The 27,597-nt window shown below is 52.1% G+C and overlaps 4 protein-coding genes across 4 annotated transcripts in view; 2 read left to right on the top strand and 2 right to left on the bottom strand.

The window, feature by feature from the left end:
* Positions 1–2,979, top strand: part of LOC115466601 (myosin-binding protein C, fast-type-like) — a 30,861-nt gene extending 27,882 nt beyond the window's left edge. Inside the window, 7 exon segments of the mRNA XM_030197947.1 lie at positions 232–253; positions 256–331; positions 333–388; positions 707–843; positions 1,756–1,942; positions 2,070–2,112; positions 2,257–2,979. Of these exon segments, the coding sequence (XP_030053807.1) occupies positions 232–253; positions 256–331; positions 333–388; positions 707–843; positions 1,756–1,942; positions 2,070–2,080 (489 nt within the window). The 3' untranslated portion in view covers positions 2,081–2,112; positions 2,257–2,979.
* DKKL1 (dickkopf like acrosomal protein 1) overlaps positions 1–27,597 on the bottom strand; it is a 99,431-nt gene that overhangs the window by 64,368 nt on the left and 7,466 nt on the right. The window lies entirely within an intron of this gene.
* Positions 2,519–8,938, bottom strand: LOC115464608 (ferritin heavy chain B-like). The gene is made up of 6 exons (XM_030194967.1): positions 8,837–8,938; positions 8,156–8,302; positions 7,646–7,771; positions 6,824–6,975; positions 4,830–4,884; positions 2,519–2,596 (listed from the first exon to the last, which is right to left on the bottom strand). The coding sequence occupies exons 1-6, from the start codon at positions 8,936–8,938 to the stop codon at positions 2,519–2,521; spliced, it is 660 nt and encodes a 219-aa protein (XP_030050827.1).
* Positions 24,826–27,420, top strand: LOC115466599 (ferritin heavy chain A). The gene is made up of 4 exons (XM_030197945.1): positions 24,826–25,086; positions 25,890–26,036; positions 26,518–26,643; positions 27,210–27,420. Exons 1-4 carry the CDS (start codon positions 24,985–24,987, stop codon positions 27,363–27,365), a joined length of 531 nt encoding a protein of 176 aa, XP_030053805.1. The 5' UTR covers positions 24,826–24,984; the 3' UTR covers positions 27,366–27,420.

Raw genomic sequence — 27,597 nt, forward strand, 5'->3', positions numbered from 1 at the left:
AAGAAGGAACCTGTGCGATCTCCAAAATTTGGTCATAAAATATCTTTAAGACATATCACAGCCTGCCTAGTATCCGAATTTTCTCCAGACTGGGATTTCAAAAAGAAGGGCGTGGGCTCACCTGTAACCTTTGACCTGTTCAGCACTGGGACAAGCTGTTCTCATATTTGGTCAATGCCCCCCCTCACCTCACTCTCCCTCCCTTCTTCTCTCTTCACTCCTCTCGTTAAGGAATGGTTCACCGTCTATGAGCACATCGTCAAACCCGCTGCACCGTCTCGGACCTCATCTTGGGCAACGAATATTATTTCCGGGTGTACAGCGAGAATATTTGGCCTCAGCGATGTGCAGGGGGTCTCCAAGAACACTGCCTACATTCAGAAGACAGGTGAGGAGTGGGAGACCTTGGCAGGGGGGGGGGGATCCTTGCAGTTAGCGACCAGAGTCAGGAGATAAAGTGACTCATTCCGGGGTCACAGTTGATGGAACTGGGGATTAGAGCTCGGACACAGAGAGATAGTGACTCTTTCCAGGGTCACACACAGAGACAGTGCCAGAGTCGGGGATTAGTGTTGAAGCACAGGGAGGTAAGGTGACTCACCCCAGGTTCACACTTAAAGTCAGTGACAGAGGCGGGGATTAGAGCTGTGAGACAGGAGATAAAGTGACTCTTCCAAGACTGATAAGAGCTTATATCTTCTTCCAGGTCTCAGGTATAAGCCAGCGGACTTCCAGGAACATGATTTTAGCATGGCTCCCAAATTCCTGACGCCCCTGGTAGATCGCTCTGTAGTTGCCGGATATTCTACTGCCCTAAACTGCGCAGTCCGAGGTCACCCAAAGGTGAGCATCTCCTTTCTTCCCCTAAACCACTGTGAATGAGTTTGTGATCTGTGCCCCCCCTCACCAGCTTTGGGGTGCAGGTGATAACCGGTAAAGAGTCGATGACCATCCGATACAGAGGGGGGACATGAGGAAAAGCTGAGTGTTGTATGCAGTGACTGCCTCTCTTCCCACATCCTCCATCGGGAGGTGACAGCAAGTGTAGTCAATGAGAAAGGACAGATCCCAACAGACAGGCAAACTCAAAGAACCATCGGTACGAACTTATCTGCAGGGAGGGGGGCAATTTATAAAACTCTACCCACATTTAATGGCTATTTTCTAAAATGGACAATGCAGACCCATGTAAGAAGTACATGCAAAAAACTGTGCCCACTCTTATGCAGTCTGCATGGACAGCTTCTTGGAGGCACAGTTTGGTACAGTGAGGTAGGAGTCAGAGGGATCTAGCGTAGCCGGAGAAGAGACAGATGATGCTGGGAAGATGGTGGTGAGGGGGTCATGGGGATCCAGGGCAGGAGAGGGAGAGACTGAGGATGCTGGGAAGATGGTGGGGAGGGGGATCAGAGGAATCCAGGGCAGGAGATGGAGAGACAGAGGATGTTGGGAAGATGGTGGGGAGGGGGGTCAGAGGGATCCAGGGCAAGAGGGAGAGATAGAGGATGCTGGGAACTCAGAGGGTGGAGTATTTAGTAAACATTGTGGTTCAGGTTACTTCCTGAAAGGGTTGAGAGGTTCTGCTCTAGATTAGTGGGGGGGGGGGGGGGGGGGGCGGGTCATGAGATGAGGCTTCGTGGCTGGCAGTAGGGATATATCCTGTCAGCATGGACAGTAACTGGACAGACTGGATCTCTTCCACACACTACCTGTCTCTCTGCCTCTCCCTCCCCTTCTCACATCCTACCCTTCCAGCCCCGTGTTACCTGGATGAAGAACAAAATGGAGATCAAAGATGACCCCAAGTACCTGATGAAGCACAACCAAGGGGTTCTGACCCTCAACATTCGCAAGCCCAGTCCCTTCGATGGGGGCACCTACACCTGCAAAGCTGTGAATGACCTGGGGGAGGCAGAGGTGGACTGTCGGTTGGAAGTCAGAGGTAGGCCACGCCTGGGGGAGGGAGGGGGTATATAAGTCTCATTAAACACTACCTGTGGAGGGATGGAGGGGACACAGACTGCACCCTACTCTCTCTCCCCATCTCATGCTCTTTCTTCCCTCAACAGTGCCCCAGTAACACTTGCTGACCTCAGCTGAGACCTGAGAGAGGTAAGTAACCAAAATATCCCAATAAACCGAAACCCAGCACTGACTTCAAACCCTCCACATCCTCACTCCTCTCCCCTCTCCATGCTGTGCACACTACACCCTCAATCTGAGTCTGCATTTACCCTGTTTCTTGTCTTTTGGCAGAAATCCCAGACTGGATTGTTTCAGCCGAAGCTCTCGCCACCTCAGCAGCAAAGGACTGTGGGAGGACCAAGCCCACAACTCAGTCTGGACAAGTGATGTTATTATCAGAATAAGATGTCTTGTGTTGTGTTACTCTTCCCAACCTCTCACTTCTGGGTGGGGGGAAGGCTAATTGTTTGGTTTGTGTTGAAATGTTGGCACAATGCTCTCAGAGAAAGTAGGTGTGTAACGGGAGGAGTCCATGTGGCAGATCCCAGCACTTTCACAGAAGAACCCCACTTGGCGTCAGCCTGAGGGACCCACAACCTGCCTTTTGTGGATCACCCTCTTCTGCTCCTCCCTGCATTAGAAGAGCAGGAAGTACCTCCTGGGGAACACAAACCCCCTCCACTGCTGCAAGAAATGGAGAGCTCTCGTTCAAAGAGGTAGTTAGCAGAAGAGAGGTGGTGTTCAAGAAACAAAGAAAATGACACAGATAAAGACCATAAGGCCTATCCAGTCTGTCCATCCGCCCAAACAATAATCGCTACAATTCCTTCCTCTTCCTCAGAGATCCTCTGTACCTATGTACACCATCCACCCACCTACTAATCTCTACACTCCCTTCCTCTCCCTCAGAGATTCTCTGTACATAGAAACTGACACAAAGACCATACGGCCTATCCAGTCTGTCCATCCGTCCAACTAGTAATCTCTACAATCCCTTCCTCAGGGATCCTTTGTACATAGAAACAGAGAAAATGACACAGATAAAGACCAAATGACCTATCAGTCTGTCCATCCACCCAACTACTAATCTCTACATCCCTTCCTCTCCCTCCGAGAGCCTCTGAGCTTGTCCCATGTTTTCTTGAATTCAGATACATCCTTCAGTAGAAAGATGTGGTAGCCATGTTAGTCCATAAGAGATGAGAGATGCTGAGGAGCTGCAGAGTGAATGTTCTTTTAAGTCAGTAAGAGGAGTTTGAACTGTATAAGAAACTGAATAGGGAGCCAAGGAAGTGACTTGAACAAAGGGATTATGTGCGTTTAGTGACAGTGGCAAAAGATAAGTCATGCAGCAGTCTCTTCTCTTTCACCTTCATCCTATGCCCCCTCCTTCCAAAAGACTTGCCTCCTGTACATTTATGCTGTGTAGGTATTTAAATGTCTCTATCATATTTCCCCTCTCCCACCTGTCTTCCAAAGTATACATATTGAGATTTTTAAGTCTGTCCCCATATGCTTTATGACAAAGACCACTGACCATTTTAGTAGCCGCCCTCTGGACCGACTCCATCCTGTTTCTAGCTTCTTGAAGGTTCGGTCTCCAGAATTGTACAGAATATTCTAAATGAGGTCTCACCAGAGTCTTATACAGGGGCATCATCACCTCCTTTTTCCTACCGGCCATTCCTCTCTCTATGCACCAAAGCATCCTTCTAGGTTTCACCTTCGCCTTTTCTACCTCTTTGGCCACCTTAAGATCATCACATATGATCACACCCATACACAAAATTTCTTCACCCACTAAACTGCACCACTCCCTTGGATTTCTGTTGCCCAAATGCACGATTCTGTATTTTTTGTAACCATTCCTTAAGCTTTGCTACAGAGTTTGATATTATTCAGAAAAAGACCAGGCTTCCCCGATACCCCTCACCAATATTTCTCACAAAACTATTGTAAAATAATCAGACCAAAGACTGATCCCTTTGGTACATCCTGACAACCTTCACCTTATCACAGAAAGGAGGCTGAACAGGTCTCAGCACTGGGCAGGGTCTATAACACTATCCCCCCCCCCCCCCCAACCCCAAAGCACTCCACGGTACCCTTGCCATGATTTCTGCACCGCACAAGACCCTGCTGTGAACTGTGCATAGAGCTTGCCCCTGAGACCCTCTGTGTCACCTTCTCCCATCCCTCCATTTTCACCAAAGTCTGAGAGCAGCTGCCAGGCTGACGGGAGAATCCCACTGCATCCTGGAACTTGTAGTGATGTTTTATAGCACACAGAGTGAGTGCATGCTGGGCCTGGAAGGTGTCCTGTCCATATGTATAAATAAAGAAATGTATTCTGGGAGTTGTAGTGTTACTTTCAGTGTGTAAAGCCAGTAGCTGTGAATAGTAGGAACGCCCCCTCCACATCTCAGAGCCCCAGAGATATCCTAACACCACACCCCAGAGACACCCCATTACCAGTGCTCCCAGGATCACTTAATCTAGGCCACTTTCAAAGGCTGGAACTCGTAGCACTGATTCCCCCCTTCCTACTACAAACCAGGACAGAGACTCCATCTCCCAGCATGTGTAGGATAAAAGGACAAGCTTAGCCTGGGAACATTCAGTCAGTGGCAGCTGTACCCCCCCCCCCCCCCCCCCCCCCCCCCCCCACACACACACACACACCCTCAAGGTTCATGTTATGCAGGTATTTATATACTGCCTTTCAAAAAGAAAGTCAAAGTGGTTTACAATTTTAAGTGGAAACAGAAAAGAATTACAAAATTGGATAGAACAGCGGAAAATCAATCCAACAACTAAAGAGAGGGATGGAAAGCGAAACCCCCCCCCCACACACACACACACACTGTGGCTGCTTCCACTGCTACTGCCACCAGCAGACCCATCTCAGCCAGGAAACACCTGAGAAAATTAATAAAAAAAAGGCTCTGAAACCAGAGATATGACATCTCAGAAGGGATTTGCAAAGGAAGAGAATTCCAGCAAAAAGGCTGAATGGTGCATGGACGCCAGTGGAGGAGAGGCGAGTTGATGACCCAGAGAAGAACCGAGTGCTGATAAGGAGGATGAGACAACAAGCCAGAGAGAGCGGAGACCCGTGGTAAAGGGTCTTAAAAGCCAGAGAGAGTGAGAATCTCATGAATTATAAGAAACTTGAGTGGCAGCCAACAATGAGAGATTTGCATGCACTTCCTCCACTGATCTGGTAAGTGGCCATCAGAGGGCAGCACTGCAATTGCTCTTTCCCAATAACATACATTTGGGGCAGGGGAAAGGGACTTGATACACTGCCTTTCTGTGGTTTTTGCAACTACATTCAAAGCGGTTTACACAGTATATACGGGTATTTTTTTGTACCTGGGGCAATGGAGGGTTAAGTGACTTGCCCAGAGTCACAAATCGAAACCCAGTTCCCCAGGATCAAAATCCACTGCACTAACCACTAGGCTATTAAATTTAGATTTGAGTGTGTGTGTGTGTGTGTGTGGGGGGGGGGGGGGGGGGGAGGGTTAACTCGGGGCCCACTGCTGGCTCAGTAGTGCTGCTCTGCAGAACAGCCCAGGGTTCCTGGCCTAGCTGAGGCTGTGAATGGGAATGAAATTACCTATTACAGGGCGCTCCTGAATTCGGGGTCCAACCTGACCGGAGCCTCTCAAGGGCATGCTCAATTTCACTAAAAGAAGCATGCAGGGCATGAGGGGAAGACAGAGCAGGGCAGGCAAAATGGTGGTGCCGGAGACCGACGCTGGATAACGCTTCAGCTGACGGGGGTTGGGGAGCAGCAAGGAGGCAGATCAATATGTGCCCCCCCACCTCGGGCTCTGGCCCCCTCCCACCACGAGGTCTGGTTACGCCCCTGGAGAACAGTATCTGAATGCAGGAGAGCTTGGGCCAAATACAATATCCTAAAGGGAGTGATCAGTGTTTCCCCAACTTCCAGTCAGATTTTCAGGATACCTACAATGAATATGCAAGAAAGATTTGAATACAAAATGGAGGCAGTATGTACAGATCAAGTTCATGCATATTCATTGTAGATATCCTGAAAGCCTGCCTGGTAAGAGGTACTCAAGGCCTGCACTTGGGAAACACTGGCATAGGATGGCAAGCCTGGAGAGACAGGATAGGCGGATAATGGACTATATTTTTCTCTGTTGCTTAAACCAGTGGTTCCCAAACCAGGTGCTGGACCTACTGGCTTAAACTATTACATTTAAAAACAAAACAAAAAAAAAGGCAGAAGTGCTAATTTGGTTGGAGGAAGCTGCCCTGTGTGGGATGCACCTGAAGAGACAGCCGATTTCCGAGATTAACACTGCAAAACACTGCCCTTGCACTTCTCCCAGTGGACAGAAGAGGGCAGCATAGTTCTTCTTATCACCAGATGAACTGTCATGTTCCATTGGGGGGTGGGGAAGCATGAGCTCCAAGCTCACACTGGCCATGAGCCTTCTCCAACACAACTTCCTGGTCCCAGGGACAGGAAGCAGCGTTAGAGGGAAGGCTTGGGGAAGTGGAGTTAGGAGGAAGAGTTGCCAGACCTCTTTAGCTGGTGGGTCTTGGGGGATCCCTGCCAGCCACATCACAGCTGTGCCATTGCTGGGTAGGCCTGAGCCCACGGTATAGTAGAAGAAAAAGGCTACAGGTATTGTACCAGCTTCTGTCAACCCCCCCCCAAACACATGCAAAATAAAAAAAAAAACAAGACATTGTGAATGGCAAAGTGTTTATTTGAAGCCTTCAGCACCAGCGTTAGATTCAGCAGTCGGACAGCTTTGCTCCCCTCTTCTCCCCCACCCCTGCAGCAGTCTGCCCCCCCCCCCCCCCCCAGCACATGTACTTGTCAAACAGGTACTCACCCATGCCGTTCTGGGGCAGCCCCAGGCGCTTCAGGTTGGTGATGTAGCCCCCCCCCCCCCCCCCCCCCCCCCCGAGGTCCTTGATGGCTTTCACCTGCTCCTCCAGGTATTCGGACTCCAGGAAATCACAGAGCTGCAGTGGAGAATGGGAATGACACAGGTTAAGCCCCAGCCCCACATTAAGCCTGGTTTAATAGATGCACTAATAGAAGGTCTTTTGTCACCACCCCCCCCCCCCCCCCCACTCCACTCCCAGGGCTTCTCCTGTGCCAATGCTTTCTGGACCCTTACAGTACAGCTTATTCTGACTGCACGGGGAGGAGGGTTACCAACTGGCTCCAGATTCACCTGAGGTGAAGCCAGTCCTGGATTTACCTATTGCATGAAGGACTTGTAACCTTGCTTAGAGAGTCCAGTTTGGAAATCGGAACTACAAGTCCCTGCATGCAATGTGGTTAAACCCATGACTGGATCAACCCTCTCAGATAATCATGGAGCCACTGGCAACCCTAACTGGGAATGCTAGACAGACTCGTGCCTTAAGCACAGACATCTGGACCTAGGACTAGTTGAACATTTCCTTCAACAGAAATCAGGTGCTTTGCTCTCTGGAAACTGCTGCCCCCCCCCCCCCCCCCCCCCAAATTCAAGCCTATTGAAAGAAGGGTCTGTCCTGGGTTAGACTAGCTCTTCCTTAAAATGCAGCCAACATGAGGCTTGGAGAAGGGCTGCTCCCATCTTAAGCTTCCTCATGGCTGGCAGCAACCACTATCCTCAAGCACCTTCTTCTGACCAATACTCACATGAGGGTCGTTCCTGTCCATGGCCAGCTTGTGAAGGTCCAGTAGGGTCTGATTGACAGACTTCTCCAGGTGAAGGGCAGTCTGCATGGCCTCCAGGGTGTTACCCCACTCATTATGATCTGGTTTCTGAAAGATTGGAGGGAGTGGATAGGTCAGATTATAAAAGTGATGTTTTCTCTTAGCTGTCTTCTGCTTCATGGTTCTAACATACCCACTGGCACAGCATTGCTACTCCCCCAAGTCCCAGTTAGTCATGAGAATAGGGTTACCATATGGCTCCAGAAAAAGGAGGACGGATTAAGCCAGCCGGGTTTTACTTCCATTGCTTTCAATGGAAGTAATTGAGCCAGCCGGGTTTTACTTCCATTGCTTTTCCATTGAAAGCAATGGAAGTAAAACCCGGCTGGCTCAATCCATCCTCCTTTTTCTGGAGCCATATGGTAACCCTACATGAGAAGGCTGAGTGGCTTCTTTAAACCCATCATGGTATGTCCCACCATCTTCCCTCACCTTGATGTCCTGAAGCACAGCCCGACCTCCTCTCTTGTTCTGGTACTTGAGGAACTTCTCACCATGCTTCCGCTCCTCGTGGCTCTGCTCCTTGAAAAACTTGGCCACGTGCTGAAGAGTCACATCATCCCTGTCAAAGTAGTAGGACTGGGGGGGGGGGGAGAGAGAGAAAGATTACAGGAATTTAATCACCAGTGGAAAAGAGACAGAACATGTAGCTTCTTCCCCCAAGGCAGCTCACCTTGGAGAGAAAGGTGTGTCACATACATCCCTCAGCAAACACATATACAAAGGAGAAATGGGAGGGGAAGCCACAGGACCCTCAGCAGGAGAAGACATGGGACAGCTGAGTACAGATTCCTCAGCCAGGAAGGGGCAAGACAAGGGAGGAGCAGCCAGAGAGAGGATCCAGGCTCACAGGGAGGAGCAGCCAGAGAGAAGATCCAGGCTCACAGAGGAGGACTACAAGGTTCTCAACACAGAAGGTCCAGCCACAGGATCATCAGCATCAGAGGAGCAGTCTCAAGAGAGACAGCAGGGAAGGGGCAAGATGTGGGAGGACCTCTCAAAGGGTTCTCACCACAGGAGACCCACCAAGGAAGAGGGGTAGCCAGAGGATCCAGACATATTCAGAAGGTCCACAGGGATCTCACCACAGAAAGGGCAGCCACCAGTATTCACCATAGACATATAAACATAGGAGGCATAAAGCTCCAGGTTCACCAGCCTGTTGATAGCTGCCTCACAGTCATGGCTAAAGTTCTGGCACACCAGAGACTCCATGTTAGCAGATAATCAAACACGGACTTATCATATTAAGGAATATAAACGCTTCTGAGCTCAAACACTCTCAATAGCAAAAGACTAGAAAACAACCTTCACAAGACTCTAATATATACCTGGGTGTCGGTTCTGATAGACACCAGCATCCTCCAATTACGGCCACCAGGAGGCGGGAGTATGAAGAGAGAGCCAAGTGTCAGGGCAGGGGATGGAGCTGGGGGGGGGGGGGGGGTCTGCTGACTCACCTACCCCAGGTGAGCTCAAGACAGCTATCCTGGATACGTCAGCTAGTATGGGAGAGGGGAAGCTACCTGAATAGATCCCAGGGCATGTATGGACTTGACTTGTGGTCCTGCTTTATCCACTGAAACTGGAATTACAGCTCCAAAATCAGGACTGGCTCAGCTGGCCATCCTAGGGGTAACTATGCCTAACCTAGATGGCCTCCCCCAGCCTTCTTGTTCTGCTTTAGAGAAATGTCGACACATGGGCATGGGCCCTCATCTCCAGGTCCCAGGATAGGAAGTGTATCTGCTATGAATAACTAGAATACAGCCTGAGCTTCAGCAGCCACTGCCACTTCACAGGGTCAGAGAGTAACAAGGAGATCCAGATGTTCAGAAAGGGGCAGATAGGACCTAGGAGCCCTGGACAAAGGGCAAAAATGGAGCCCAAATAAAAGTCTTTCCCACAGGATGCCCGTGGTGTAGAGACAGCCCTCGCTAGCTGTGTCAGGAGTTTCAGTGAAAAGAAACTTGAGAAGCAAAGGGATGGGTGGAGGTCCTATGGAATTTCAAATTCTCCCCCTCTTCCTCCTCCCCAGAATTTCTAAGAAAACATATGACTGCCTGTGTAAGTGGAGAAGAGACTCACCCCGCTTACCTGCTCAGGGGTCAGGCCTGTGCTTACCTCAGGGTTTCATCAGCCTGCATCTGCCTCTCCTCAACTGTGACAGCATCTTCTCTGTGTCCTGTTTATGGCAGGCATGTACTTCACCTGACAGCAGGAGAATAAGATCAGATCTGATTTGCTGCTGCTTCTCCCATCATATAGATTAATAGTTAATAACATTTGATATAGCAGGTCTTCTTATCGTCCAGAGTGGTGTACAGTATCAACAAAGGGAGAAAAAGAAGCCAAAAACATACCAGAAAGGTCCAAAACTAACATGTTCAGACCCAATTCAGCAGATAAACAAATACTCACCATCAGATCACCAAATGACCTCATGCAGGGTCAGCCGCATGAAGAAATTTGATTTCAATTTGGATTTAAATATGCTCAAGGTTTTTTTCAATCCTTAGTGAACTAGGCAAGTGATTCCAGCAATATGCAAAGCCAGTTGTGACAGAAAGACAGGTTTGCTGCGTAAAGCAGAATCAGTAGACCGCAATGGGCAAAAGGTAAAAGGTGGATACAGCAGGATCCTCCCGGATCCCCCAAAACTGAAGGATAGGAACCAAATAAGCTGGCTCACCCCCATGGAGCACTTTATGAGTTAATAAAAACATTTTTTATATTGAGGCCTAAACTCAAAAGGCAGCCATTGGTATCGAACTGGATCCCGCACGCAGCCCTAGACCAGCATCCTGCAAAGTACTCAGATAGCCAGATACACCTAAATAGACAGCATTACCACAGTCTAATTTACAAATAATGAATACAAAAAGGGGAAAGGGAATGGGACTTGATATACCGCCTTTCTGTGGTTTTTGCAACTACATTCAATGCAGTTTACATAGAGGAGCATTTTCGACCGGGGACGCCCATCTCTAAGGGCGCCCGAGGATGGCGCCGTGAAGGGGTGGGGCCGACCGTATTATCAAACGAGATGGGTGTCCATCTTTCATTTCGATAATACGATTGGGGGCGCCCAAATCTCAACATTTAGGTCAACATTAAAGATGGTCGGCCTAAATGCTGAGATTGCCGGATTTAGAGATGGGCACCCTTGGTTTTTGCCGATAATGGAAACTGATGGCGTCCATCTCAAAAATGAACAAATCCAAGGCATTTGGCCGTGGGAGGGGCCAGGATTCGTAGTGCACTGGTCCCCCTCACATGCCAGGGCACCAACCGGGCACCCTAGGGGGCACTACAGTGGACTTTGCAAATTGGTCCCTGGTGCATAGCTCCCTTACCTTGGGTGCTGAGCCCACGACCCCCCCCCCCCCCAACACCCACTCCCCACAACTATACACCACTATCATAGCCCTAAGGGATGAAGGAGGGCACCTACATGTGGGTACAGTGGGTTTCGGGTGGGTTTTGAAGGGCTCCCATTTTCCACCACAAGTGTAACAGGTGGGGGGGGGGATGGGCCTGGGTCCGCCTACCTGAAGTCCACTGCACCCACTAAAACTGCTCCAGGGACCTGTATACCGCTGTGATGGACCTGAGTATGACATTCGAGGCTGGCATAGGGGCTGACAAAAAAAGATTTTAAAGTTGTTTTTTTTAGGGTGGGAGGGGGTTAGTTACCACTGAGGGAGACAGGGGAGGTGATCCCTAATTGGTGGTCATCTGGTCAGTTCAGGTATTTTTTGGGGACTTGGACCTGAAAAAAAGGGACCAAATAAAGTGGACCAAATTCTCGCCAGGGAAGCCCTTCTTTTTTCCATTATTGGCCAAGGGCGCCCATCTCTTAGGCATGCCCCTGTCCCACCTTCGCTACCCTTCTGACATGCCCCCGGTAACTTTGGCCATCCCAGCGACGGAAAGCAGTTGGGGACACAAAAAATCGGCTTTTGATTATGCTAATTTGGGCGCCCCTGAGAGAAGGACGCCCATCTCCCGATTTGTGTCGAAAGATGGGCACCCTTCTCTTTCGAAAATAAGCTGGATAGTAACATAGTAGATGACAGCAGAGAAAGACCTGTATGGTCCATCCAGTCTGTCCAACAAGATAAACTCATAAGTGCTACTTTATATGTATGCCTGACCTTGATTTGTATCTGCCATTTTCAGGGCACAGACTGTAGAAGTCTGCCCAGTACTAGCCCCGCCTCCCAACCACTAGCCCCGCCTCCCACCACTGGCTCTGCCACCCAATCTCGGCTAAGCTTCTGAGGATCCATTCCTTCTGAACAGGATTCCTTTATATTTATCCCACGCATTTTTGAAGTCCGTTATTGTTTTCATCTCCACCACCTCCCGCCAGAGGGCATTCCAAGTATCCACCACTCTCTCCGTGAAAAAATACTTCCTGACATTTTTCTTGAGTCTGTCCCCCTTCAACCTCATTTCATGTCCTCTAGTTCTACCGTCTGTATAAGTATATACAGGTACTTATTTGTACCTGGGCAATGGAAGGGAAAGGGAAATGGGACTTGATATACTGCCTTTCTGAGGTTTTTGCAACTACATTCAAAGCGGTTTACATATATTCAGGTACTTATTTTGTACCAGTGGCAACGGAAGGTTAAGTGACTTTCCCAGAGTCACAGGGAGCTCCAGTGGGAGTTGAGCCTGGGTCCCCAGGATCAAGGTCTGCTGCACTAACCACTAGGCTACTCCTGCAAAATCCCTTCATGAAAGTATAGATGCACCTGCCACAGTTTACAGGACACACAACTTGCAGTTGCCTAGCCACTCCCAACTAGTGGAAGGAATCACCTAAGGCCACTTTGCCATCCGTATACCAGAGATTGCCACAGTGATATTACAAAATCAAAGCACACAATGCTTTTCCATCAGGGTGCAGAGGACTGAAATTCCAGGCAGACAGATGGTGGCATTTCTGAAAGTGAGCGCCTCCTTATGGACGCTTTCATGCCATGCAGGGAGTGCCTATTTCACAATGGCAGCCAGAGCAGGCAGTACTCTAGAAGTTGCATATGGGATTGGGAGACTCCACCCATGTCCCGCCCAGTGTGCTCCCCTGTTGCTCTAGCACTCCTGCACCCTTACAGAATCATGCTTATGCAGGTCAGCTGCTTTTCACACACTGCTGGGTGAATGTGATCATCCCAGAGTGCTTTTACCACCCCTCACCTCCTACTATCTCCACAGCACATGCACTGGGAGGGGGAGTCCTCTGGGTTTGGTAGCCAGTGGTCACTGTTGTGGCCTGCAGCTTCAGGAATGGGGCAAGCAGTGCCAGCTTTGATCCCCGGTGACCTGCAGAGCTGCTGTCACCCAGTTCCATCCAGGAGATTTGAAGCCAGTCCTGGATTTCAGACAGCTCCCATCCAGTGCATTAAGAGAGCTGCAGTGCTGATTTCATTCATGGGCTACAAATCCCACACTGCTTTGAGAGGTGAGTTCAAAACCTGGACTGGCCACCGATGTCCCTACTGGAGCTGGGTTACACCCCCTTATCGTAGACACTGCACCCTCCCTCCCTGCCAGAATTCTTCGGCATGTTGCCTGATTTTTCTGGCACGACCTCTTCTTCTTCAGACCCCGGGTCCAAGACGGCACCCCAACGATCTTCACACCGGCACCCACAATTTCTGACTCCTTGGGATGCTGTGGTCAACCTCAGAGGTGAGGAACATGCACTGGAAGGCTCGAACTAGCATCAGGAGCAGTCTCTCGGAGCTAGGAAGACTGCAGGCTGTCTCTTCCTGTGTGTACACAAGCCCTACTTCCCACCAGTGCACAACCAGCAGAGATGGAAAAGTATTGCGTGCTCAGATTTTTAAATAAATGCGGTATATCAAATGCATTTAAAATGGAAAATCAACCCGCGAATGGCGCGCTTGGTACTGTATCAGGATAGGAAGATAGGTGGGTTGGGAGTGCCCAATCTGGCCTGGTATTATAGAGCAGTCCAGGCGCACGCAGCAGTGGAATGGTTTCAAGACTACCCAGATCGGCAATGGGTACAGAGATAGAACAATACACTCTGGGTGCAAGACCACTGGGGGCTCTTATGTGGCTCACAAGTTCGTTCAGGTCTCTGGAAGGGGGTTTGTGTCCTTCTATTTATGTCACCCTCTCAAATTGGGATAGTATGTTTCCACATCGACACACTACACTCTCTCGTCTTTCCCCCATAGCCTATAACCCACTGTTTTTTCTGGGCATGACAAACGGAATATTCACAAGTTGGTACGCAGGAGGCTTACGCATGTGGGGTCAACTGTATGAGGGAGAGAAGCTATTGTCCTACTCAGAGGCTCTTGAGAGATTTCCGATAGTGGGGGCTAACCAGTATGCCTATTGTCAACTAACTTCTTTCCTTCAGACATGGGCAGTTCGGGAGGTAGTGTCCAGAGAACAATCAACACTAGAGGCCATCTGTGAGGGCCCACCCAAGACCAGTGGTCTGATATCGCGCCTTTATCACATTGTTAATAGGCAGTCACCGATCCACACACTCTAGGAAGAGTTGGCAGAGAGAGCTCGGCATGGAACTGGAGGAGGCGATGTGGGAGAGAATGGAGCGGGCCGCGGTGGGAGTGTCGCCTCATGTACCGTTTAAGGAGAATGCGGTGAAGGTGTTATATCAGTGGTATTTGACTCCTGAGCGTCTTCAGCGCATTTATCCCACAACGACGGGGCTGTGTTGGAGGGGCTGTGGGGTAAAGGGTACAGCGGGACACTTGTGGTGGACATGTAGGAGGGTTGGTGCTTATTGGAGATCGATACGTAGCAGACTGCAGACGTGGATGGGATGCCAGATACCCTGGAGCCCGACCGTCTTCTTGTTCTCTGCAGGTGTTGCGGGTCTTTCTTGCGTCCAGCAAATCTTCCTGAAGCAGGCCATAAGCGCTGCCAGAGTTGTAATTGCTGCTCACTGGAAGCAGTGGTGTAGGAAGGGGGGGCGGTGGAGCGGTCCGCCCTGGGTGCACGCTGCTGGGGGGGTGTCGTCTCCGTTGGTTCCTTGCTCCCTCTGCCCCGGAACAGGTTACTTCCTGTTCCGGGGCAGAGAGAGCAAGGAACCAATGGAGCCGACGCAGCTCCCAGCGATATGGGCTTGGGGGCGGATCGGCCCTCCCACCCGCCCCGCGCTGCCAAAGTAAGGTAAAATGCGCTCCAAAGGGGGGTGCGCGCTGGAGGATGGGGGTGCCGCGTTGCACCCAGGGGGGGTGCGCGGCGGCGACCCGCCCCGGGTGCCAGCCGCCCCCGCTACGGCACTGACGAAGCATTCTAAAACTCCACCGATAACTTGGTGGATTCAAAAAGTGAGGCATGTTTGCGAGATGGAAAGATTATTAGCAGAAAGACGCAACCAATTGTGTAGATGGCATAAGATCTGGGATCCTTTCACCCTTCATGTATAAATTCATTGATGTCTCTGGTTAAGGTGGTGTTAGATAGGGGGGGAGGGGAGAGCAGGAAGGGGGATGGTATAAGGTTCTTTGGGGTAGGGGAAGGGGGGGGAGTTAGGGAATATTAAAAAATTATAAAGACTGAAGTTTTGGTATGGTTATCCTGATTAGTTCTATAATCGCACTAATGCAGTAAGTTGTGTTCCTTAGGTTCGCAGTGGGAGTATTACCATGTTTAGTACAATTTGTTCGCAACATTCCCAGAGACTGGTAATCTGCCTAAATGGAATGGAATGTGATCTGCATGATATGTTATGTTATGTTTTCGATTTTGTGTAATATTTATCAATAAAGACTTCATGAAAAAAAAAAAAAAAGGAAAATCAAACATCTTCAGAATTTGACTGTCTCGCACACTTCATATCATGCTGGTAAGAGGGTCTCTTTGTGTATAAGGACAGCTTGTCTTGGGTTATTTGAGGGCATCAGATAGCAAGCTGCAAAATGCCCCCCCCCCCCTCCCCGCACAACACACACATTTGTAGCTTTTTCCCATCTCACACTATAGGAAAAAGCTTCCTCACTCTTGAAGGGCTGTGATTTGGCCTCCTTTTGGGGAGGATACAAACTTTATACATAATCATACATATCACCCCCTCCCACCCCTTCATCTCTTTAAACAAAGAAAAATCCTGCTGAAAGAACACAATGAACAAAGACCTCCTTCAGATCCCCCTCCCCTGCCCCAGATCAGGAGATACCACACAGCCCCTGGCCTCAACCTGTCTCTTACAATAGGGACTGCAGTGCCCCCTCCCTTCACAGGAGCCACAGAAAAGCCTCTCAGCCCCAAAGACCCCCAGCCCCCTGGTCCTTGACATAGCCGTGCTGAGAAATGTCCCCCTTGTGTACAAGTCTGAAAGGGAAGTATACCAGAGACTACAACACAACACAAAGGGAACATGAGTACATAAGCATTGCCATACTGGGACAGACCAAAGGTCCATCAATTCAAGCCCAGCACCCTGTTTCCAACAGTTGCCAATCCAGGTCACAAATACCTGGCAAGATCCCCAAAAAGTACAAGACATTTTATGCTGCTTATCCTAGAAATAAGCAGTGGATTTTCCCCAAGTCAATTTTCTTAGGAAGCTAGCCAAACCTTTTTTAAACCCCGCTAAGGTAACCTAAAGAGCACAGGGGACTGAAACTGGGACACAACACAGAGAGAACAGGGGACTAAAAATAACAGGGACTGCAACATAACCCATAGAGCACAGGGGACTGAAAATACTGGAGAGTGCAACACAACACAGAGGGCACAGGAAACTGAAAATACCAGCTGTATTCCCAGGAAGAGACCAAATCCTGGTTGTTGGATGTCTCTGGCCCCTTGGGAGCTGCTGGACACTTCCCTTCCCCGCACCAATGTCTCCAGTCACTCGCTGAGTCATGCTGGGCTTGCACTGGCCATTCTGGGCTTCTCATATTTCTGCTATCTCATTGTGACTTTCTATCTGCTGATGTGTTCACTGTGCAGGAGTGTCACCCACACCCTTCCTCCAGAGCCTGCGGGACAAGGCAAAAGTCAAGTCACATGCTGGAATCCCAGTGCTGAGGGCAGCATAAATGTTTCCAAAATACAAAAGGGACTGGTGGGGGGGGGGGGGGGGGGGGAGATTCACAATCCAGGGAGAAAGGGGTAGGGAGAGAGGGTTCACTCTCTACTATCCACCATCTGCCACCTGCAATAGGGAAAAGGCAGCAGGAACAACTCACAAAGGCTTAGCTAAGTGACAAAAGATTTCAGTTCCATGACCTGGAGCAAAGCGGCAGAAAATCAACACCCACCAGATGGCAGACTTCGGATAGTCACCCCAAAATACAGCAGGGACATGCAGGACAGATAGGTTCAAAGGATTCTCAGCAGTAGAGGAAGGAGGAGTAAAGCCTGGAAGGGGCACAGAGGATCCTCAGTGGTGGGGGAGTGAGGGGTAAAGCCTGGGAGGGGCACAGAAGATCCTCAGTGGTGGGGGAGTGAGGGGGTAAAGCCTGGGATGGGCACAGAGGATCCTCAGTGGTGGGGAAGTGAGGGGGTAAAGCCTGGAAGGGGCACAGAGGATCCTCAGTGGTGGGGGAGTGAGGGGTAAAGCCTGGGAGGGGCACAGAAGATCCTCAGTGGTGGGGGGGGGGTGAGGAGTAAAGCCTGGAAGGGGCACAGATCCTCAGTGGTGGGGGGGAGTAAAGCCTGGGATGGGCACAGAAGATCCTCAGTGGTGGGGGGGGGATTAAAGCCTGGGATGGGCACAGACGATCCTCAGTGGTGGGGAAGTGAGGGGGTAAAGCCTGGAAGGAGCACAGAAGATCCTCAGTGGTGGGGGAGTGAGGGGTAAAGCCTGGGATGGACACAGAAGATCCTCAGTGGTGGGGAAGTGAGGGGGTAAAGCCTGGAAGGGGCACAGAAGATCCTCAGTGGTGGGGGAGTGAGGGGTAAAGCCTGGGATGGGCACAGAAGATCCTCAGTGGTGGGGAAGTGAGGGGGTAAAGCCTGGAAGGGGTGCAGAGGATCCTCAGTGGTGGGGGAGTGAGGGGGTAAAGCCTGGGATGGGCCCAGAAGATCCTCAGCGGTGGGGGTGGGGTGGGGAGTAAAGCCTGGAAGGGGCACAGGATCCTCAGTGGTGGGGGAGGGTGGGGGGTAAAGCCTAGGATGGGCCCAGAAGATCCTCAGTGGTGGGGGAGTGAGGGGTAAAGCCTGGGAGGGGCATAGAGGATCCTCAGTGGTGGGAGGTGGGGAGTAAAGCCTGGAAGGGGCACAGAGGATCCTCAGTGGTGGGGGTGGGGTGGGGAGTAAAGCCTGGGATGGGCACAGAAGATCCTCAGTGGTGGGGGGGTGGGGAGTAAAGCCTGGAAGGGGCACAGAGGATCCTCAGTGGTGGGGGAGTGAGGGGTAAAGCCTGGGATGGGCACAGAAGATCCTCAGTGGTGGGGGTGGGGTGGGGAGTAAAGCCTGGAAGGGGCACAGAGGATCCTCAGTGGTGGGGGAGGGTGGGGGGTAAAGCCTGGGATGGGCCCAGAAGATCCTCAGTGGTGGGGGAGTGAGGGGTAAAGCCTGGGAGGGGCATAGAGGATCCTCAATGGTGGGAGGTGGGGAGTAAAGCCTGGAAGGGGCACAGAGGATCATCAGTGGTGGGGGGGGGGTGTAAAGCCTGGAAGGGGTACAGAAGATCCTCAGTGGTGGGGGGGTGGGGAGTAAAGCCTGGGATGGGCCCAGAAGATCCTCAGTGGTGGGGGTGGGGTGGGGAGTAAAGCCTGGAAGGGGCACAGAGGATCCTCAGTGGTGGGGGGGGGTGGGGGGTGGGGAGTAAAGCCTGGGATGGGCCCAGAAGATCCTCAGTGGTGGGGGTGGGGTGGGGAGTAAAGCCTGGAAGGGGCACAGAGGATCCTCAGTGGTGGGGGGGGGGGGGGGGGGGTGGGGAGTAAAGCCTGGGATGGGCCCAGAAGATCCTCAGTGGTGGGGGGGTGGGGAGTAAAGCCTGGGATGGGCACAGAGGATCCTCAGTGGTGGGGGTGGGGTGGGGAGTAAAGCCTGGAAGGGGCACAGAGGATCCTCAGTGGTGGGGGGGTGGGGAGTAAAGCCTGGGATGGGCCCAGAAGATCCTCAGTGGTGGGGGTGGGGTGGGGAGTAAAGCCTGGAAGGGGCACAGAGGATCCTCAGGGTGGGGGGGGGTGGGGAGTAAAGCTGGGATGGGCACAGAGGATCCTCAGTGGTGGGGGTGGGGTGGGGAGTAAAGCCTGGAAGGGGCACAGAGGATCCTCAGTGGTGGGGGGGGGGGGGGAGTAAAGCCTGGGATGGGCCCAGAAGATCCTCAGTGGTGGGGGGGGGGTGGGGAGTAAAGCCTGGGATGGGCACAGAGGATCCTCAGTGGTGGGGGGGGGGTGGGGAGTAAAGCCTGGAAGGGGCACAGAGGATCCTCAGTGGTGGGGGGGTGGGGAGTAAAAGCCTGGGATGGGCCAGAGAGATCCTCATGGTGGGGGGGGGGGGGTGGGGAGTAAAGCCTGGGATGGGCACAGAGGATCCTCAGTGGTGGGGGTGGGGGGGGGAGTAAAGCCTGGAAGGGGCACAGAGGATCCTCAGTGGTGGGGGGGGGGGAGTAAGCCTGGGATGGGCCCAGAAGATCCTCAGTGGGGGGGGGGGGGGGGTGGGGAGTAAAGCCTGGGATGGGCACAGAGGATCCTCAGTGGTGGGGGTGGGGTGGGGAGTAAAGCCTGGAAGGGGCACAGAGGATCCTCAGTGGTGGGGGTGGGGGGGGGGAGTAAAGCCTGGGATGGGCCCAGAAGATCCTCAGTGGTGGGGGTGGGGTGGGGAGTAAAGCCTGGAAGGGGCACAGAGGATCCTCAGTGGTGGGGGGGGGTGGGGAGTAAAGCCTGGGATGGGCCCAGAAGATCCTCAGTGGTGGGGGGGGGGGGGTGGGGAGTAAAGCCTGGGATGGGCACAGAGGATCCTCAGTGGTGGGGGTGGGGTGGGGAGTAAAGCCTGGAAGGGGCACAGAGGATCCTCAGTGGTGGGGGTGGGGTGGGGAGTAAAGCCTGGAAGGGGCACAGAGGATCCTCAGTGGTGGGGGGGGGTGGGGAGTAAAGCCTGGGATGGGCCCAGAAGAGCCTCAGTGGTGGGGGGGGGGGGGTGGGGAGTAAAGCCTGGGATGGGCACAGAGGATCCTCAGTGGTGGGGGTGGGGTGGGGACTAAAGCCTGGAAGGGGCACAGAGGATCCTCAGTGGTGGGGGGGGTGGGGAGTAAAGCCTGGGATGGGCCCAGAAGATCCTCAGTGGTGGGGGTGGGGTGGGGAGTAAAGCCTGGAAGGGGCACAGAGGATCCTCAGTGGTGGGGGGGTGGGGAGTAAAGCCTGGAAGGGGCACAGAGGATCCTCAGTGGTGGGGGGGGGGGTGGGGAGTAAAGCCTGGGATGGGCACAGAGGATCCTCAGTGGTGGGGGTGGGGTGGGGAGTAAAGCCTGGAAGGGGCACAGAGGATCCTCAGTGGTGGGGGTGGGGTGGGGAGTAAAGCCTGGAAGGGGCACAGAGGATCCTCAGTGGTGGGGGGGGGGTGGGGAGTAAGCCTGGGATGGGCCCAGAAGAGCCTCAGTGGTGGGGGGGGGGGGGGGGGTGGGGAGTAAAGCCTGGGATGGGCACAGAGGATCCTCAGTGGTGGGGGTGGGGTGGGGAGTAAAGCCTGGAAGGGGCACAGAGGATCCTCAGTGGTGGGGGGCTGGGGAGTAAAGCCTGGGATGGGCCCAGAAGATCCTCAGTGGTGGGGGTGGGGTGGGGAGTAAAGCCTGGAAGGGGCACAGAGGATCCTCAGTGGTGGGGGGGTGGGGAGTAAAGCCTGGAAGGGGCACAGAGGATCCTCAGTGGTGGGGGGGGGGGGGGTGGGGAGTAAAGCCTGGGATGGGCCCAGAAGATCCTCAGTGGTGGGGGTGGGGTGGGGAGTAAAGCCTGGGATGGGCACAGAGGATCCTCAGTGGTGGGGGTGGGGTGGGGAGTAAAGCCTGGAAGGGGCACAGAGGATCCTCAGTGGTGGGGGAGGGTGGGGGGTAAAGCCTGGGATGGGCCCAGAAGATCCTCAGTGGTGGGGGAGTGAGGGGTAAAGCCTGGGAGGGGCATAGAGGATCCTCAATGGTGGGAGGTGGGGAGTAAAGCCTGGAAGGGGCACAGAGGATCCTCAGTGGTGGGGGGGGGGGGGGTGTAAAGCCTGGAAGGGGTACAGAGGATCCTCAGTGGTGGGGGTGGGGTGGGGAGTAAAGCCTGGAAGGGGCACAGAGGATCCTCAGTGGTGGGGGGGGTGGGGAGTAAAGCCTGGGATGGGCCCAGAAGATCCTCAGTGGTGGGGGTGGGGTGGGGAGTAAAGCCTGGAAGGGGCACAGAGGATCCTCAGTGGTGGGGGGGGTGGGGAGTAAAGCCTGGAAGGGGCACAGAGGATCCTCAGTGGTGGGGGGGGGGTGGGGAGTAAAGCCTGGGATGGGCCCAGAAGATCCTCAGTGGTGGGAGTGGGGTGGGGAGTAAAGCCTGGGATGGGCACAGAGGATCCTCAGTGGTGGGGGTGGGGTGGGGAGTAAAGCCTGGGATGGGCACAGAGGATCCTCAGTGGTGGGGGGGGGGTGGGGAGTAAAGCCTGGAAGGGGCACAGAGGATCCTCAGTGGTGGGGGGGGGGGGTGGGGAGTAAAGCCTGGGATGGGCCCAGAAGATCCTCAGTGGTGGGGGTGGGGTGGGGAGTAAAGCCTAGGATGGGCACAGAGGATCCTCAGTGGTGGGGGTGGGGTGGGGAGTAAAGCCTGGAAGGGGCACAGAGGATCCTCAGTGGTGGGGGAGGGTGGGGGGTAAAGCCTGGGATGGGCCCAGAAGATCCTCAGTGGTGGGGGAGTGAGGGGTAAAGCCTGGGAGGGGCATAGAGGATCCTCAATGGTGGGAGGTGGGGAGTAAAGCCTGGAAGGGGCACAGAGGATCCTCAGTGGTGGGGGGGGGGTGTAAAGCCTGGAAGGGGTACAGAGGATCCTCAGTGTTGGGGGTGGGGTGGGGAGTAAAGCCTGGAAGGGGCACAGAGGATCCTCAGTGGTGGGGGGGTGGGGAGTAAAGCCTGGGATGGGCCCAGAAGATCCTCAGTGGTGGGGGTGGGGTGGGGAGTAAAGCCTGGAAGGGGCACAGAGGATCCTCAGTGGTGGGGGGGTGGGGAGTAAAGCCTGGAAGGGGCACAGAGGATCCTCAGTGGTGGGGGGGGGGTGGGGAGTAAAGCCTGGGATGGGCCCAGAAGATCCTCAGTGGTGGGGGTGGGGTGGGGAGTAAAGCCTGGGATGGGCACAGAGGATCCTCAGTGGTGGGGGTGGGGTGGGGAGTAAAGCCTGGAAGGGGCACAGAGGATCCTCAGTGGTGGGGGTGGGGTGGGGAGTAAAGCCTGGGATGGGCACAGAGGATCCTCAGTGGTGGGGGTGGGGTGGGGAGTAAAGCCTGGGATGGGCACAGAGGATCTTCATTGGGATGGGGAGTGAAGGGTAAAGCCTGGAAGGGGCACAGAGGATCCTCCGCGGTAGGGGAGTGAGGGGTGATCTTGAGCTTTAATAACTAGGGTTGAATGCTCTGGTACTTCTAGCTGTGAGATTTTACTCTTTGTAGGTCCTACCACGTTTCTCTCATTTCTCCCTTCTGGACTGATGGCAACAGCTTTGCCATCACCCCCTATTCCTCTGCCCCCAGACATCTCTCTTGCCACACACCCAGTGCTCCCCAGTGACCCAGGGCCCCTTTGAGTAGTCCTTGATTTTAAGGGTATATCTAGCAGGAGGAGGCCCTGCCTGACCAATGCACCAATAATGTGAAATGTCCAGGAGTTTTTTTAAACTCTGTTTCATCCTTTGGGACAGACTGGTTTGAGACTCTTCCCTGGTAAAGCAGGGGCAGCGGAACAGCTTTTTGTTTGGAAGGGTCCAATCTCTGCCCCCACCCCCAGGTTCTCCTTGTACCTGTGCTGTGCTGGAGAAAATATTGGCGAGGCCATGACTCCAGTGGGCCACCTCGTTCCACTATATATGCCAAGAGGTTGTGCGAGACAAGAAACAGCCACGACAAAAGTGCATCTCGAACATACCAAAACCTCCACTACCCAAACTGCAAAGGAGTCAGATACAAAGCAACCTATGCATCCAGCTTCTCCTATATAAGCACACAACTATGGAACACATTGCCAAAAGCTGTGAAAACAACCTATGACCACCTAAACTTCAGGAAATCACTAAAAACCAACCTGTTAAAAAAGGCATACTCCACCGACCCAACATAAATACCTACACTCTGCAACACAGCAAAACAAAAGCTCGCAATGGACACTATATAACCTTCCCTCTCCTCGATCCCCATTGTACCTAAAACACATGTACCTTTATTCGACCACTATATCACTTTGTATTTGAGTGGGAGTAGCCTAGTGGTTAGTGTAGCAGACTCTGATCCTGGGGAATTGGGTTTGATTCCCACTGCAGCTCCTTATGACTCTGGGCAAGTCACTTAACCCTCCATTGGCCCAGGTACAAATAAGTACCTGTATATAACATGTAAACTGCTTTGAATGTAGTTGGAAAAACCACAGAAAGGTGGTATATAAGTCCCATTCCTCTTCCCTTTCCCTACCAGCTGGGCTGGCACACACATACCACAGTTTAAAAGGGGCGATATGATAGAGGTCTATAAAATAATGAGAGTGGAACAGGTAGATGTGAATCACTTGTTTACTCTTTCCAAAAATACTAGGACTAGGGGGGCACACGATAAAGCTACAAAGTAGTACATTTAAAACGAATCAGAGAAAATATTTCTTCACTCAATGTGTAATTAAACTCTGGAATTCATTGCAAAAGAATGTAGTAAAAGCAGTTAGTTTAGCGGGGTTTAATAAAGGTTTGGATAGCTTCCTAAAAGAAAAGCCCATAAGCCACTATTAAGATGGACTTGGGGAAAATTCACTGCTTATTTCTAGGATAAGCAGCATAAAATGTATTGTACTGTTTTGGGATCTTGCCAGGTACTTGTGTACTGAGAGCTGTAGTAAAGGATCATAGGTTGTGATAAAAATGGCCTTATCACACAGGAAAAACTGGCATAAGGGTGTGGAGGACACTTTTTACTGTGGCTGAATAAAAGGACCTCTGAGAGTTCTATTAAAGGATCATGGATTTAATATACTGTGGTTTACATATTATATGCAGGTATTTATTTTGCACCTGGGGCAATGGAGGGTTTGGTGCCTTGCCCAGGGTCACAGGGAGTGGCAGTGGGAGCTGAGCCCATTTCCCCATCTTTTCAGGCCACAGCACTAACCACTGGGCTACCCCCCCCAGCACACCACACTCTGCTCCAATTATCCAAATAGCACCAGGGTTACCTCCATATTTTCCCCTCACACTGATGACTTATTCTTTCTAAAAGCAGAGCCGGTGGGGGGAGGCGGGGCTAGTGGTTGGGAGGCAGGGCTAGTGCTGGGCAGACTTCTACAGTCCATGCCCTGAAAATGGCAGATACAAATCAAGGTAAGGTATACACAAAAAGTAGCACATATGAGTTTATCTTATTCGGCAGACTGGATGGACCGTGCAGGTCTTTTTCTGCCATCATCTACTATGTTACTATATTATGCTTTCTCATTAATAATGTTTTATGTATACAAAAAACTGCATCCTTTCTGATATTTTCCCGTTTATTTATATTGTTTCTTATTCTGTTTGCTGACCTTTTCATATTGGTTTATAAACATCACTAAAAGAAGCAGTGATAGGACACCACAGATTCTGCAGCTCCTCTTTCTCCTTGGGATTACACCCATTTTCACTGCTCATTCTTAGATATTTCTTTTCTTTCTCTGTCTAGATTTTGCACAGTGCAAGAGGAAATACATTTCTGCTTTCTTTAGCAAATGTGTCTGATATCTTGGGATGTTGCACTTTGCACAGGAAGAAATGGCTTGAGGGGAAGTGGCTGCAGGAGGGGGGGAGGAGAGGCACAGAGATGGAAGAGCCGTGAGCTCACCCCGTGGAGGAAGAAGCGTTTGATGGGGTTGGGTGGGGCAGGGGGGCTGTGATTGGCAGGCGCTGTGGCCCCGCCTGCCCCATAGGGTATATAAGCGCTGGCCCTCTTTGTTTCGTTAGTTACATAGGCTCTAAGCTGTGTTCTTGCTTCAACAGTGTTTGAACGGAACCTCTTGGAGTCTGCGTGCTGCTCGGCATTATCTTTGTCTACTCTGCACTCTTTGCTGTCTTTTTCTGCCACCCCGAACCACCGAATAAATCGTGATGGAGTCCCAGGTGCGCCAGAACTTCCACCGAGACTGTGAGGCTGCTATTAACCGGATGGTTAACCTGGAGCTGTATGCCTCCTACGTCTACCTCTCCATGGTGAGTTCCCCTGGGTGCATGCACGCTTCTTATTTCAACCACCTCGAACTACGCTTCCTACGTCTTTCTCACTGATGAGTCTCCCGCTTTTATCTGTATCGTAGGGTGGAGCCTCCTTTCTTTTTTGCCTTGGCTTGCTTTTTCTTGCCATGATGGTGGGGTCATTCTCCCACCGACCCGTCTGTACCTTGAGCTGACCTGGTTCTCCTTCTCTTTCTCTGGATTGGTTCTTTGTCCTGGCTCTGCAGGCTGTCTGCTCTTTGTTCCCTTGGGCTGGGAAGTTCCTGCTATGCTTTTAGGCTATCCTCTAAATTGTGACAAACCCCTGTTGCCCTGGAGATAATAGCCTGTACCCCCCTCCCTTCCCCTTTCTCTTTAAGGGGGGGGGGGGGGGTAAGGAATCGGCTTGTCTGTTTTTCCAGAGACAGAGGTGAAGGTTAATAACTGAGGGTGGGACGCTTGTGTGAGATGTAATTACTGTTGTTACAGAACCTGCCTGAACCTGTCCTGGATTTTCCTTCGAAAACCACCTTTTACCTAAAGTGTAGCTGTCTTCCCCCCCCCCCCCCCCCCCCAACTTCCTGGCTGTTCTGATCTTGTGATCAAGCTGTCCTTCCTGTATCATAAACAACCATAACCCACCGGGAGGGGCTGGTTCTGCTTCTCCCTCTCTTTACAAGACTGGGCTGGGGGGGAAAGGGGAACTGGGCTCTGGATCTTTTATGGGGGAGGGAGCTCACTAGTCCTTGGCTTCTCAGATGTGAGTATAAAATCAGCCACTAATGCTTCTCCTTTTCCCTTAGTCCTACTACTTTGACCGGGATGATGTGGCTCTTCACCATGTGTCCAAGTTCTTCAAGGAGCAGAGCCACGAGGAGCGGGAGCATAGTGAGAAGTTCCTCAAATACCAGAACAAGAGAGGAGGCCGGGCTGTGCTTCAGGACATCAAGGTGAGGGGGGACCATCTGGCTTCACTAGCATCAGGCTAATGGGCACTTAACTGGTTTCCATTAGAGCTGCACAGGAATGGGATTGCAGGAATCCTGTAGAACCTGTGGAGATGGAAGTTGCAGTGGGAGTGTAGCCAAAACCTATAGTCATTCCAGGATTAGGCCTGGAAAATAGAAAGCATAAGGTCTGGAATACCCAGAGGCAGCCAGAACACCAGAGTGGTTGAATAGTGAATACATCCAAAAAAGTAGGAGGCTGTTTGGGATTGGATGAAAATGGGGCTATGAGCAAGTAAATGTTTTGGGGGGGGGGGGGGGGGGGGAAAGGAAATTAATTGTGGGTGTGGGATGGATGAAATTTGTCCCCATGCAACTCAAATGAGCAAGATACCACTCGCATCTAAAGGGGTGGCATCTTGCTCATTGGGCTGGTGGTTACCTAGATCTTCAGCTGACTTTTGCATGTTCTCCTACCTGACAGAAGCCGGACCGTGATGAGTGGGGTAACACCCTGGAGGCCATGCAAGCTGCCCTTCAGTTGGAGAAGACGGTGAACCAGGCCCTGCTGGACCTGCACAAGGTGGCATCTGAGAAGAATGATGCTCATGTGAGTATAAGGAGGAGATTTGGCACACCATGATTCTTGAGGATGGGGGGGGGGGGGGGGGTGGTGGTTTCAGGATCTCTCATGTATATCCTTGGTCCCTGCTCCCAGACCTCAAAGGGTCACCAGCCAAACAGGTTATTAGAAGACCCCCTAATGAATATGCATGAGTTTTTCATGCCGGTTATCTTCAATGTATGCAATTTAGGCCCTGAATAACCTGTTGGGGGGGGGGGGGGGGGGGTGGCCCTTGGACTGGATGTGAAGACCACTGACCTAGATGAGAGCTAGGCTCACAACTAGGGGCTTCCCTGGATTTTGGGGGTAGCTGGTTGAGCTGATCTCAAAGGGGAAGGGGGGTAGGAGTCACATGATGGGTGAAATGGGAAGTCATCCTCGGTGCACTGTAAACAACAAAACATCCCCATGTGCTGTCTTGGTCAAGTTGCAGGATCTCCCTAATGAATATGTGATACTATTCTTCTTGTGATAAAGGTAGTCCATTGGGGGCTAGGTCATGTCTTAACTCCCCATCTGATTTACTAACCCGCTTCCTTTCTCTGCTGCAGCTCTGTGACTTCCTGGAGTCTGAATACCTGGAGGAGCAGGTGAAGGCCATCAAACAGCTTAGCGACTACATCACCAACCTGAAGCGCCTGGGGCTACCCCAGAACGGCATGGGCGAGTACCTGTTTGACAAGCACACCCTGGGGGAGAGCAGCTAAAGCTACCTTGGGGAAGGCAGCCTGCCTTGTCTTGGCTTCCCTGGGTATAGGGTGATGCCCAAGGTCTCCAGCTGTGATATCATGGGGGCGAGGGGTGTGGGAAGTCATCCGAGTGCAGTGCTGGTGGTGTCTTGTCAACATGATTTCCAATAAAGCTTGGATTTTCAGCATTAAAGATGGCTTGTGTTTCTCTCTCTGCTTTCAACCTTGGGGGGGGGGGGGGGGGGTAAAG

The sequence above is a fragment of the Microcaecilia unicolor genome, chromosome 3 (genome assembly GCF_901765095.1).
Source record: "Microcaecilia unicolor chromosome 3, aMicUni1.1, whole genome shotgun sequence".
Classification (NCBI taxonomy): Eukaryota; Metazoa; Chordata; class Amphibia; order Gymnophiona; family Siphonopidae; genus Microcaecilia; species Microcaecilia unicolor.